The 13,284-nt window shown below is 42.8% G+C and overlaps 1 protein-coding gene across 1 annotated transcript; it reads right to left on the bottom strand.

The window, feature by feature from the left end:
* Positions 1 to 217: 217 nt before the first annotated feature.
* Positions 218 to 12,580, bottom strand: LOC117522691 (solute carrier family 22 member 13-like). The gene is made up of 6 exons (XM_034184149.1): positions 12,530 to 12,580; positions 3,159 to 3,253; positions 2,861 to 3,075; positions 2,657 to 2,765; positions 2,371 to 2,577; positions 218 to 371 (listed from the first exon to the last, which is right to left on the bottom strand). The coding sequence occupies exons 1-6, from the start codon at positions 12,557 to 12,559 to the stop codon at positions 299 to 301; spliced, it is 729 nt and encodes a 242-aa protein (XP_034040040.1). The 5' UTR covers positions 12,560 to 12,580; the 3' UTR covers positions 218 to 298.
* Positions 12,581 to 13,284: the final 704 nt, after the last annotated feature.

The following is a 13,284-nucleotide window of genomic DNA, read 5'->3' as shown; positions in this document are numbered from 1 at the left end:
TCTGAACCACTTCCCAAACCAGTCATGCGGTACAGTGAGGCTTTGCAGTGTCATCAATGACACCACTAGTCTGAAATGACACAAGCCTCATCGCGGAAACTCTTCCTGGTTTACTCAACACACATTTTGAAGCACCAGCACAACACATAACATCAACAACAGATTGTTTTTCCTCACTAAAATGAAATCAAATACAAATTATCAGAACAATTTGCCAATTTGTCCAGCTCCAGTATCACAAACCATCAAATTCAGTTGGTGTTATTCTACTGAACAGATGATAATTGATATTTGCTGACTACAGTTTGGTTGAACTCATGGTGACATGTGCCATGTTGGAATCCTCGCTGCTCTTCTTGGTGCTCATATTTCTGTAATTAAAAGAACACAGAAAAATGTATTCATGAATGAAAAGTGGTAATGAATGATGAAAATGGAGGTGCTGTCCATGCAATTTGTTTTAAACCACTTTGAATTAAAGCTGAAAGTCTACACTACAAGCACATCTGTTTCATTTCAACCCCAGTGGTGTACAGAGGCATACCATAATTTCGGGACTATAGAGCGCACCTGAATATTAGCTGCACCCACCAATTTTAAAAAGAAAAAACAAATTATACATAAATAGGCCACATCCTGTCTATAAGCCGCAGATCTCCATGTTGTAACATGAGATATTTACACAGAATGATGTTAAACAGAAAGACTTTTTATAGAGCTGGGCAACGATAAAAATTTTTTAATTGCGATTAATTGCATGATTACCACGATTAATCGTGCATAATTGCATTGTTATATGCAAAATCCAAAAATGTGCTCTACCACATTTGCCATTTTTGGTCCATCACTCTTAATTGGGCTTTTCAATCACAATAGGTCATTTTAATACAGACAGCATACCATTAAAAAACAGTATTTCATAGTATGATAAAACCTGAGTGCTGTTCTTTAATACTGAGTGACTGTGCAAGGAGACTAGTCAGGGCATCCACCACGATGCCCATGACAAATGTAAAGAAGATATTGACCTCTGTGGTTGTGATTGTAGAAACTGTGTGTAGTGAAGATTTTTTGCCTTTTGCATCAGCTGTTATACAGCTCCAAAGTAAAGGGGAACAGAGAATAATTTTCTTTAAAAGATGACATGTAATTGCAGCAACAGCCTACAAGAAAACATATGGGAGACTCAAGCGAAAATTCTTCTCTGTTCCCCTCTGAAAAAAAGCCACGAATGGTGGTGCCACAGACCAAAGCTGTGCTATGTACACTCTCTACAAGCACAGGCACAGCAGGCTACAAACCTACTTGTTGGAATTATTTTTTCCTCTCTGAAATTAATCAACAACAATTTTGATAATTGATTCATATTTTTGAGTCTTTTTTAAATCCAAATTCTCTGATTTCAGCTTCTTAAATATGAATACTTTTTTTACTAGGTTGGGAGGTCATGCAACTTATAATCCAGTATGACACATATCCAAAACAAATTACTCATTAATTAAATTATGTACTATTTATATAGGGCTTTCTCAGGAATCAAAACATAAAACAAAATAAACTCTTACAATAAAACAACAAATGCCACAATACAAGTGCACTGCAGCAATGCACAGAAATCCCAAATAATAAGTTGATAAAAATGATTAAACTTACTCAAGATTTTACTGGAGAGTTTGTGCTGCAAAAGTGTTCCAATGCTGTAGGCCAGCAAATAACATCCAATATGTTGTCCACTGCACATTTACCTGTCCATGTTGCTTATTTTTGGATTTCAAAACTTCGCTTTGGTCCATACCACAGGCTGAAGGATTCCTTCAAAAATTCAATGTCCGTGTCTCCATCTGTGTCCATCTATTGATTCCTTTTTTTCCATCAAATAATATCTAGTATGTTGTCCAATGCACATTTTTTGTTCATGACACAACATTGTTTGCGCATTATTTATTTATTTATTTTTATGTAAATGTCCTGATATTAATTAACAACACAATCTGTGGTGTGCACATCTGCTGCCAAGTTCCTGTCCACTGTTAAAGCTTGCCCCTGGGGAAAACATTTTGTTAGTCAGTTCCACATGCAGAAAAAAAAAGTGATATGTCGGTTTGACTGACAATTTTTTTTTTTTTCTTCATAGAGAGGCATTTTTTTGACAGGTATGACTTATACTTTGGAAAATCTGGTTACATGATTATTACGTAAATATATTAAATTCACAGTTTAAGCGTTGAATAGTACCACACCTTGTAATATAACAACTTGTTTTCCCCATTGCTAGTAAATCTTATAACCATGATATTCTATCCTAAATTCATTACTGACATATGTTCTCATCTGTGTTGATATTTCCTTGATGATGCTCAGTGATCTTACTTGTTGCTTTCAGTCTCTTCACTTGAATCAGGGAGTTCCATCCTCCTGGTCTCAGGAAGCAGGATGCTCAGGCCTGCACAGACTAATGTGAGGCTGCTAAATATAGTGATGGGAATGGACCAGTGATATCTGGCCAACATGTTGAGCAATGGTGCAACCAGCCCTCCTAGTCTAAACATGGTGGATGCCAAACCAACTGCCGTTTGCCTGAAAGTGCAGAACATGGTGTCAACTGTATCATACAAATACAGCATTCATAATGACCGTATGTATGATATATTTGTACCTAACAGAAGTAGGAAACAACTCCTGAGCATAGACCATACAGACCGAGCCAGACCAGCTGAAAAAGAACTTTCCGATGGTTGCAAGGACTGTTAGGGCAACGGCATTATCTGGAAATGACATTCAAGTGCAAAAACATTAGATTACTGAATGTTATGTGTAATGTTTATTTTCATGCACAGAATGTGGAAGACAGTGAAAGCACCTTGAGAAAAGGCCAGGGTTAAGAAGCAAGCAGCACTACCAGCCAGGAGGGTCGATATCAGGGATAGTTTCCTCCCCACCACTTCCAGAATCCAAATACAGATGAGATGTGCTGGTATCTCACAGACTCCAAACAGGAGCTGCACCAAGAAGATGCTGAGACCAAACTTGCCCACATTCAGGACGAGGCAGAAGTAAGCTAAATTTAATGAAAACCTTTAAGCCACAAATGCGTTACAAAATTAGGCAAAAGATGGGAAAAAACCTACATAACAAAATGTGCAGGCTACTTAACTAACCATGCAAAAGACAGATTGAAGAAATTTTTTGCCAGCACCACTGAGGCAAATAATGCTTTGACTCCTCCTGTCTGGATATTCTGTTTTTCAGCGACCTGATGGGAAAATATGTTACTATATACAAGACCATTCCTAATCGTTTTGTCTTCATCTGATTGAGGTAGGTTTTCATAGTACACCAAAGAACTCCTCCAAAGGACTCCAAAGAGTCTCCTCAGTTTAACAGTGGGAATCAATTACATACCTAAACTTGGTGATTAATTTAATGCTTCTTCTGAGAAAAGCTTGTGTCAAACTGTATTTTGAACATCACCAGCCAAAAATGCAAACAAAGCATTTCACTCTTGTAGTTTTTATTTTCTTTAAACAACCATCTATATTATAAAAGCCAAGTGGCCTCGATGTGCGTGCGTGCGTGCATGCGGCTTCAATCATGGAGAAACTGGGGAGAGCTGACGTTTGCTGTTTGGTATGATTATGTATTTTGGGTCAAGGATGAACGCTGCGAAAATGGCAAGTTGATAGGACTAATGTTTTTGGAGAAATTATCAACATTAGTGTTGTGGCTGGCGTGCCTGGCTGGCTTTTGTTTGTCTTCTGTTTCTGTCTCTTGGTTTTCCTTCCAGGTGGTGCGCATTTGGGGCTGAGTGGCTGTGTGGCTGAGTTACCAGGACCTCACCCTGATCACCTGAGGCTGATCAGGTGCAGCTCGTTCAGGACTCACAGCTGTGGTGCATCTACATGGATTGGAACATGGTAGCATTTAAGTCTGGAGTACACAGTGTGTATTTGCCAGAGACCCGACCTTGTGACCAGACGGGTGAGATCGTCGTCTCTAGAGCCATCTCCCATCAGTGGATGCAGAGAACGTCCAGGTTTGATGCATGGTCTGTGAAAGAGGAGGGGGTGAGGTCTCACGCTCGTCAGTACACTTCCTGAGGTACGTTAGGTTTTGTGACTAACTTTTATACAGTCAGTAAATGTGGTGTCCCTCACACCTTATTATATTGAGCTGTATGTTAGTCGTTTAATCAGCTTCCACTGCAGTGGAGTTTTGTGAACAGGGTGTTCCATGCCTGCAGGGTGGGAAGCTGATTTGCAATTAAGCCAGGAAGTGTTTGCTGTTTGTACACCTTTGAGCGGTCTCTCTGTGTGTTGAGTGTGGACTCACATAATGATTTCTTCTTTCACAGACTCGGTTTGTCGCGGCCACCTGGGGGGTGTCGGCGGGGTCCTTGGGTCCGAACAGTTTCTGGCTCCGGACCGTTTGTGCTGCTAGGAGCGCACCGTGTCACCACCACGCCAGACCGCGCACTCTTTTGTTGTGTTTTTTATCACGTCACTGTTATGTATTAAATTCAGTTATCCTTTGTACCATGCTCTGCTTATTTCATACTGGGTCCTTCAAACGCTGGTCGGTTCTCCGGGCTGCGTCCGACACATAACAGTAGTCTCTGGCCAAACATCACGGACCCAGCGGTAGCAGAGACGGTAACGCGCCGGGAAGGCGGCAGCAGACGTTCAGAAGTTATCCGGATCAGTTGCGGGTGCTCTCCGCCCGGATGGTGCGCGTTGGAGAACCCATTACTGAATACTGATTTGAGCGCTCATGCAGCCGTGTTCCTGTGTGTGCCTTATCCGTGGGTCGTGGTGGAGTGTGACTGGCGACGGCTGCAGGAGTGGGTCTGTAATGGGTGAACGCGCACGGCGGAGCTCTGTGGCATGGGTCGCGGTGCTTCCTGTGTTATAGTCGTAGCCCCGTTTCCCCGGGTAATGATAGCTACTGCGTCTGTTGTGTCAGCTCCGGTGTTATTTAGTTGAATCACATTTTTGGTTGTGTGTTGCACACAGCTGCGCACAGAAAAGCAGCTCGAGTTTGTTTTCTCTGTCACCAAAGGGGGTTTTTTCATTTTAGCACTCTGGCTCCCTCTTGTGGTGACTGAGTCACATTACCATTAAGCTCTTAAGTTGGAACAGGTGTGTTCGATTTGTTTGATTAGTTTTGTGTTGGTTCATTTCTTGTGGGTGTTTTTTGAGTTGGTTTTTGTGTGGGATTTTTTTTTTTTTTCCCACTATTAGTGTCTGGGGTTGTGACCCTGCAGCCTGTTTGGAACAAAAACGAAGACCCAAGCAAATTTATGTTAGTCTGTTAGTCTTTCCTTTTATTTCTTTTAGTTTCATCTCCCGGGGTTTGATGGGACGTCCCCTGGGGGGTGATGGGGGGGTTATTGGGTTGATTTTTCTTTTTTCTTTTTTTTTTGTTGTTTTTGTTATGCCCTCTCTTCTCCTCTGGCTCCAGCTGAGTGAGCCGTATGTGTCGGCATTGCTGGAGTGGTGCAGTTTGGTTATGCTGGGCGTTTCCCAGGTAACCTCTGCACCTGGGGGGGGGGGGGGGGTTTGGTGATTCCCTGTTCCACCTCCGGCTTCAGCACGCCTTTGAGCCGTCTGCCATCGGCGTGGCTGAGGTTTGGGGCAGTGGAATATGCCCGCAGCTGGTGGCTGGTTTGGAAGTCGGAGGAGTGGCGCCGTTTTGTGCCGTCTGCCATAACCGCTGTTCCACTCCTCCCGGTTGGCTTCTGGGGTATAGTCACGGTTGGTGACGCTGGACGTTCTTCCAGTTTCCACTGCGCCAAGGGGGTGGGGTTGGGGTTGTTTTGTTTGTATGTTTTTTTTTCTTTCCTTTTGTTTTTCCCCCCGGTTTCCGCCCTCAGGGTCTGACTGTGGTGTCCTCTGAGGGGGAAAGGGCTGTGGGTCCATCTAGCCATAGACAGCCGGGGCTGGGTCCATTGGTCATGAGGGGAGGCGTCTCCTGGGGTTGATGGAACGGTCCTCTGGGAGGCGCTGGGAGTCCCCGTGGGTGACTTTGGATCCCAGAGGGACCTCGGCTGTGGTTATTACTCCTGGAGCTGGAGGGATGTCCTCTGGGGGGTGTTGGTCCCTACATGTCGTCCGGGGGGGGTGTTAGTGTTTTTATTTGTTAGCTTCAGTTTGGGTTGTTTTTCTTTTCTCCTCTTCCCGGGGTTTGATGGGACGGTCCTCTGGGGGGGGGGGGGGGGGGGGGGGTATGGTTTGGTTGTTTGTGTTTGTCTTTTTTGTTTTATGACTAATCAGATTATAAACATGGTTGGACAAAGGCTGACCGCACAGGTTTACGAACTCCTGGCCACACCTGTGCTAATAGACTGACAGAAACAAAGGCAAAGATGCAGCCAGAGGAGAAGACGTCAACCGTTCTGTTGGAAGATGAATGCAGATACGGTTTCCAGCCATGGTCCCTGGAGGGGGGTGTTTCTCCTGGGCCAGGTTTGTGTGGTCGCCGGGAGGCTTCCCGTGAGGGTGGGGTCCTGTTGTGGCTGGCGTGCCTGGCTGGCTTTTGTTTGTCTTCTGTTTCTGTCTCTTGGTTTTCCTTCCAGGTGGTGCGCATTTGGGACTGAGTGGCTGTGTGGCTGAGTTACCAGGACCTCACCCTGATCACCTGAGGCTGATCAGGTGCAGCTCGTTCAGGACTCACAGCTGTGGTGCATCTACATGGATTGGAACATGGTAGCATTTAAGTCTGGAGTACACAGTGTGTATCTGCCAGAGACCCGACCTTGTGACCAGACGGGTGAGATCGTCGTCTCTAGAGCCATCTCCCATCAGTGGATGCAGAGAACGTCCAGGTTTGATGCATGGTCTGTGAAAGAGGAGGGGGTGAGGTCTCACGCTCGTCAGCACACTTCCTGAGGTACGTTAGGTTTTGTGACTAACTTTTATACAGTCAGTAAATGTGGTGTCCCTCACACCTTATTATATTGAGCTGTATGTTAGTCGTTTAATCAGCTTCCACTGCAGTGGAGTTTTGTGAACAGGGTGTTCCATGCCTGCAGGGTGGGAAGCTGATTTGCAATTAAGCCAGGAAGTGTTTGCTGTTTGTACACCTTTGAGCGGTCTCTCTGTGTGTTGAGTGTGGACTCACATAATGATTTCTTCTTTCACAGACTCGGTTTGTCGCGGCCACCTGGGGGGTGTCGGCGGGGTCCTTGGGTCCGAACAGTTTCTGGCTCCGGACCGTTTGTGCTGCTAGGAGCACACCGTGTCACCACCACGCCAGACCGCGCACTCTTTTGTTGTGTTTTTTATCACGTCACTGTTATGTATTAAATTCAGTTATCCTTTGTACTGTGCTCTGCTTATTTCATACTGGGTCCTTCAAACGCTGGTCGGTTCTCCGGGCTGCGTCCGACACATAACAATTAGCTAACAACAGTGAACAATGGATGTTGTGCTGCAATGCACCATGGGATTTTGGGGTTTTAAAAGTTGTTATTGTGGATCGTGTTAGCTTAACAATGTTGTTAGTATTATTGATTTGTGTTTTTGTCATTCAATTGGTAATTCAGTTTAGTTAATTGTCATGTTGCCGTTACCATGAATGAGAAGTGTAGTGCGTTTGATGTTTTCTGCCGCTGTCTCTGTTTGTGGGTGTGTAAAAAAAAAAAAAGATAAAAACCTCTGGCTCAGTTTTTGTTCTTCCTCACAGCTTGCCACAATATATTAAAAGAGAAGTGGCATCTGTCTACGTGTATGCATGTATGCGTGTATGCATGCATGTTTATAACTTCAATCACGGACAAACTGGGGAGAGCTGACATTTGCTCTTTGGTATGCTTATGTATTTTGGGTCAAGGATGAACACCGCCAAAACAGAATGTTGACAGGACTAATATTTTTGGAAAAACTACGGACATTAGCTAACAACACTGAACAATGGACATTGATAATTACATTCTGGACTCACACATCAATCCAGAGGGCAGTAAATCATCTATATATTAAAAGCATGCTTGTGTGCATGATTTTATTTAGTAAGTTTAATGTAAGTCCATAATATAATTGTAAATATAGTAAAAAAAAAAAATACATGGATGACACAAGAAAGCGAAAACACATTTCCATTGTGGTCCATTTAAAAATCAAATGAGAAAATAAAAGTAACAATAAAATAAAATAATAATAATAATAATTAATAATAATAATAATAATAATAATAGCGTGTGTATATGATAACAAGAACAATTTCTAAATACATTAAGATAGTAAATTAACAAGAAGCAAAAGGGTTGAATTCTTCTAAAAACTGTTGAGGTCTAAGGTTCTAAAAACATTCTGGACTCATACGCCATTCCAACTCATTACAGAAACTTGTCAGAAAAATGTCAGCTACCTATTTTATAAACACTACCCAATCGAGAGCCTGTGGATCCCCACAGGCAACATGCTAGTAGTCAATATGGACTAAATTGAGAATGCTTATTTTGCATGCAACAGTCAGTGCCAGGATAAGCCAGGTTCACAAGGCATCGCACTTCCTCAGCAAACTCTGCTGGTGACTCCTTGGTCTGACGTAGCTCTTTCAGCTTCCTAGGGACAGTTGTAGGAGGCTCTTTCACTGCAAACCGTTGTGTGAGCTGTTCTTTAAGAGTATAGTCCTCATGGATGTGTTCTGGCAAAGAGCAGACATAACAAACAGCAACTCAACAAGGCATTCATGGAGTCTGTCAACTCTCTCTGCACCAGTCCATCCATATTTGTGTGCCTGGTGATCAAAGCACAATGAAGCCAAGTCTTTTTTGCCATCATGACATTGGCAGTTTCATGCAGTTATGGTCGCCTCATATCCTGTCGATCTCCAGTGCTGCCATACAGGACATATCCATCAGGTAGAGGCATGCGTGCTGGGGTAGGACGTTGGAACATTCTTCATCCCTGTGCCACACAGCTGGGTCTTGTAAGGAAGCGGTGTTAGGGGTGCCTGCACTGTGAGACCTCTGTCAAATTACCTCCAATTCTGCTGCAAACGGCATATCAGCCTGACTGTTGGGTTGCTCCTGCATCCCTCAGAATGTTGACGAAGGATTAATAGCACCTGCATGCTGATTTTGCTGACTCAAAACTGTAGTTTTCTCTCCTTGGCTCTGCCATCACATGCTGTAGAACTGGTGCAAGAAATTGTTGAAACTGCTGAGTCTGATGCTCCAATAATGTCCTCAGCATTTCTGGTGGATCAGCGGGCGCTGCTGCAGATCCCAGCAATTCCTCAGTCTCATCCATTTTTTCACCTCTCTCCCTTTTTTTATTTATTTATTTGTGTTTTGATTACAGTGCAGCTTATTTTGTTTCATAGTGCAGCCATTTACTTTCACATGCTTTACTCAACTTGTAGTCATTAGTCTTATGCTTTAATGCTTTAAATTTTATTTATTCAGTCTTTTAATAGTTCAGTAGACGTGTTATTTTTTACAGTGCAACACCCACTCACTTGGCAGGTTGCCACTCCTTTTCACTGTTTCTGCTGCAAGCATGTGTCAGCAATTACTTTTTTTTTCTGTCCTTTATCTTCTCCTTTCTCCAATGTTACCTTCATCCTGCTGAAGCCACTCATCTGACGTGACAAGGCCCTTTCTCCCGGTAAGAATCTCCGACCGAATTTCCCACTTCCGACACCAATTGTTAGCTTCGGCCTACAAAGAAGAGGCTGTGTAGATGTCTAGCTATGTGCAGGAGATGGATGACTCGTGATGAGGAAAATTACGTTTATCTTCTTTTACTGACGGACGGCAGGGGTACAGTTCTGTGGATGCTCTATCTCCGGTACAGACAACTTCTTGAGTCCACAACAAAGTCAGCAAGCAACACACGACATGCCTTCACTTTTACCAAAAAAAAAGAGCGTGCCTATGTAGTTCCAGTAGCATGTAAGTTACCATAACAACCAGATTAACTACAACCCCAATTCCAATGAAGTTGGGATGTTGTGTGGAATGTAAATAAAAACAGAATACAATGATTTACAGATCCTCTTCAACTCAATTGAATACACCACAAAGACAAGATATTTATTGTTCAAACTGATGGACGTTTTTGTTTTTGTGCAAATATTTGCTCATTTTGAAATGGATGCCTGCAACACATTTAAAAAAAAGCTGGGACAGGGCAACAAAAGACTGGGGAAGTTGATGAATGCTCAAAGAACACCTAATTGCAAACAGGTGAGTGTCATAATTGGGTATAAAAGGGGCATCCTCAAAAGGCTCAGCCATTCACAAGCAAAGATGGGGTGAGAATCACCACTTTGTGAACAACTGCGTGAAAAAAATAGTCCAAGAGTTTAAGAACAATGTTTCTCAACGTTCAATTGCAAGGAATTTAGGGATTCCATCATCTACAGTCCATAATATAATCAGAACATTCAGAGAATCTGGAAAACTTTCTACATGTAAGCGATAAGGCCAAAAATCAACATTGAATGCCCGTGAACTTTGATCCCTCAGGCGGCACTGCATTAAAAACCGACATCATTGTGTAAAGAATCTGGGCTCAGGAACACTTCAGAAAACCATTGTCAGTTAACACAGTTCGTCGCTACATCTACAAGTGCAAGTTACAACGCTACCATGCAAAGCGAAAGCCATACATCAACAACATCCAGAAACGCTGCCGCCTTCTCTGGGCCCGAGCTCATTTGAAATGGACAGATGCAAAGTGGAAAAGTGTGCTGTGGTCTGATGAGTCCACATTTCAAATTGTTTTTGGAAATCATGGACATCGTGTCCTCCGGACAAAGAGGAAGGACACCATCCAGATTGTTACCAGCACAAAGTTCAAAAGCCAGCATCTGTGATGGTATGGGGGTGTGTTAGTGTCCATGGCATGGGCAACTTACACATCTGTCATGGCACCATCAATGCTGAAAGGTGCATCCAGGTTTTGGAGCAACACATGCTGCCATCCAAGCAACGACAGGGACGTCCCTGCTTATTTCAGAAAGACAATGCCAAGCCACATTCTGCACCTGTTACAACAGCGTGGCTTCGTTGTAAAAGAGTGCAGGTAGTAGAATGGCCTGCCTGCAGTCCAGACCTGTCGCCCATTGAAAATGTGTGGCGCATTGTGAAGCACAAAATACGACAATGGAGACCCCGGACTGTTGAACAACTGAAGTCATACATCAAGCAAGAATGGGAAAGAATTCCATCTACAAAGCTTCAACAATTAGTGTCCTCAGTTCTCAAATGCTTATTGAGTGTTGTAAGAAGGAAGGTGACGTAACATAGTGGTAAACATACCACTGCCCCAGCTTTTTGAAATGTGTTGCAGGCATCCATTTCAAAATGAACAAATATTTGCACATTAAATAACATAACATTAAATCACATTAAATATCATTAAATAAAATAACATTAAATATCTTGTCTTTGTGGTGTATTCAATTGAATATAGGTTGAAGAGGATTTGCAAATCGTATTCTGTTTTTATTTACATTTTACACAACGTCCCAACTTCATTGGAATTGGGGTTGTACTAGTCCTACAATAATAAAGCCCACAGCCCACTCAGGACTTGCAGAATGATAGCCCTGCTGGATCTACTGTCCTATCTTAAGTCCAGTATATAATCCATGCTAATATGATCCATTTGTCCCCGACTCCGACATCCGCACACAACAATCATTCATGTGCTTGAACAGCCTTATCCCTTTTGAACAGCAGTGATTTCCAGCAGCACTTCAGAGGTGTGTGTGTCATTTGATTTCACTTATTTGCCAGTAACATTTTGTTGTTCCCTTGTTTGTTCACTCAGGGAATCCACAGCAGATCAGAGGTGGATCTGCATCTTGATTTGTCAGATACATCCTCCTCCGTCCTCCTGTGTTGTGGCTCTGATGGACATATGATGTCACATTTCCACAGCATGGCATTTATCAGAAAGATTTCCCGGTTTAAAGGCATGTGCGCTGTTGGAGGTAGAACTGAGCAGTGTATCATTTAATGAATGCATACAGAGGAAGGGAGACAGAGAGAGCGAGGGGGGGGGGGGGGGGGCACAGCAAGTGCTCCAGATAAAAAACGATTTAAAGCGACACAGTGCTGTGCTCCACTCTTGCAGAGTTGTGCGCCTAAAAAAAAAATTTGAAATGCATGCATAAGTCCAGAAGTCCTGATGTCCTGCAATTGTGGCCAGTGAATACATTCACAGGATCGCACAACAGCAGTGATGGCTTTGGGAGCAAACTGAAAAGATCCTTGTCGCCTCAGCAACTTTGAAAAATTCAAAATCCAGCTAACTGACAACACCCTGCTAGTAAAGCGAAGGACCCACCAAACCTCATGCAGAAACAAGCTATTTCCTGCTCAATAGCCCCTGTCACAGCCCAGTGAGGGAGGGCCCTTAGTTTTCTCTTTGGTTTCCTATTCACAACCCACAACACAAGAACGCCTGTTGGAAAGTTAACAGGTCTGAAGTCTCTTAATAGCGCTCTTCACTGATTTATTTATTTATTTATTTATTTTGTCATATCAACACAGCTCCGAATTTTGTTGCTTACTTACCTGCTCTGGCAAATTCTCTGGAATTTTCATTTTATTTATTGCTGCAACTTTCCGTATTACGTACAGGCTTCTTGGGTTCTGCCCTGTCCAAACAACCACCTTGCAGACTCAGGAATCCACCTTTAAACATAAATCATAGATGTTACAGTCACAGATGAGGTGCTGTTAAGTTGTCAGAATGTAAATCAGAAACTGAAGAGCAACATTTTGATTAACAGTGTCTTTTATGATTATGGTGTAAGCGAGTGGGTTTTAAGTACACACAATATAGATATATGTGTGTGTGTGTGTGGCACTGCGCTGCGGTGGTTTGAATCATATTTGTCTAATAGATTACAATTTGTTCATGTAAAATGGGGAATCTTCTTCACAGACTAAGGTTAATTATGGAGTTCCACAGGTTCTGTGCTAGGACCAATTTATTCACTTTATACATGCTTCCCTTAGGCAGTATTATTAGACGGTATTGCTTAAATTTCATTGTTACGCAGATGATACCCAGCTTTATCTATCCATGAAGCCAGAGGACACACACCAATTAGCTAAACTGCAGGATTGTCTTATAGACATAAAGACATGGATGACCTCTAATTTCCTGCTTTTAAACTCAGATAAAACTGAAGTTATTGTACTTGGCCCCACAAATCTTAGAAACATGGTGTCTAACCAGATCCTTACTCTGGATGGCATTACCCTGACCTCTAGTAATACTGTGAGAAATCTTGGAGTCATTTTGATCAGGATATGTCATTCAA

This window comes from Thalassophryne amazonica, chromosome 12 (assembly GCF_902500255.1).
Source record: "Thalassophryne amazonica chromosome 12, fThaAma1.1, whole genome shotgun sequence".
In the NCBI taxonomy this organism is placed as follows: domain Eukaryota; kingdom Metazoa; phylum Chordata; class Actinopteri; order Batrachoidiformes; family Batrachoididae; genus Thalassophryne; species Thalassophryne amazonica.
Note: the sequence above shows the minus strand (reverse complement) of the source record. Positions and strands in the feature narration are given on the sequence as shown.

Excerpts from the sequence above, each read along its gene's own strand:
- LOC117522691 (XM_034184149.1), bottom strand. The coding sequence starts at position 12,559 with ATGAAAATTCCAGAGAATTTGCCAGAGCAG. Across the intron at positions 3,254-12,529 it reads CAGAGAATTTGCCAGAGCAG|GTCGCTGAAAAACAGAATAT; the intron begins GTAAGTAAGCAA and ends TTTTCCCATCAG. Across the intron at positions 372-2,370 it reads GAAGAGACTGAAAGCAACAA|AAATATGAGCACCAAGAAGA; the intron begins GTAAGATCACTG and ends TTTTAATTACAG.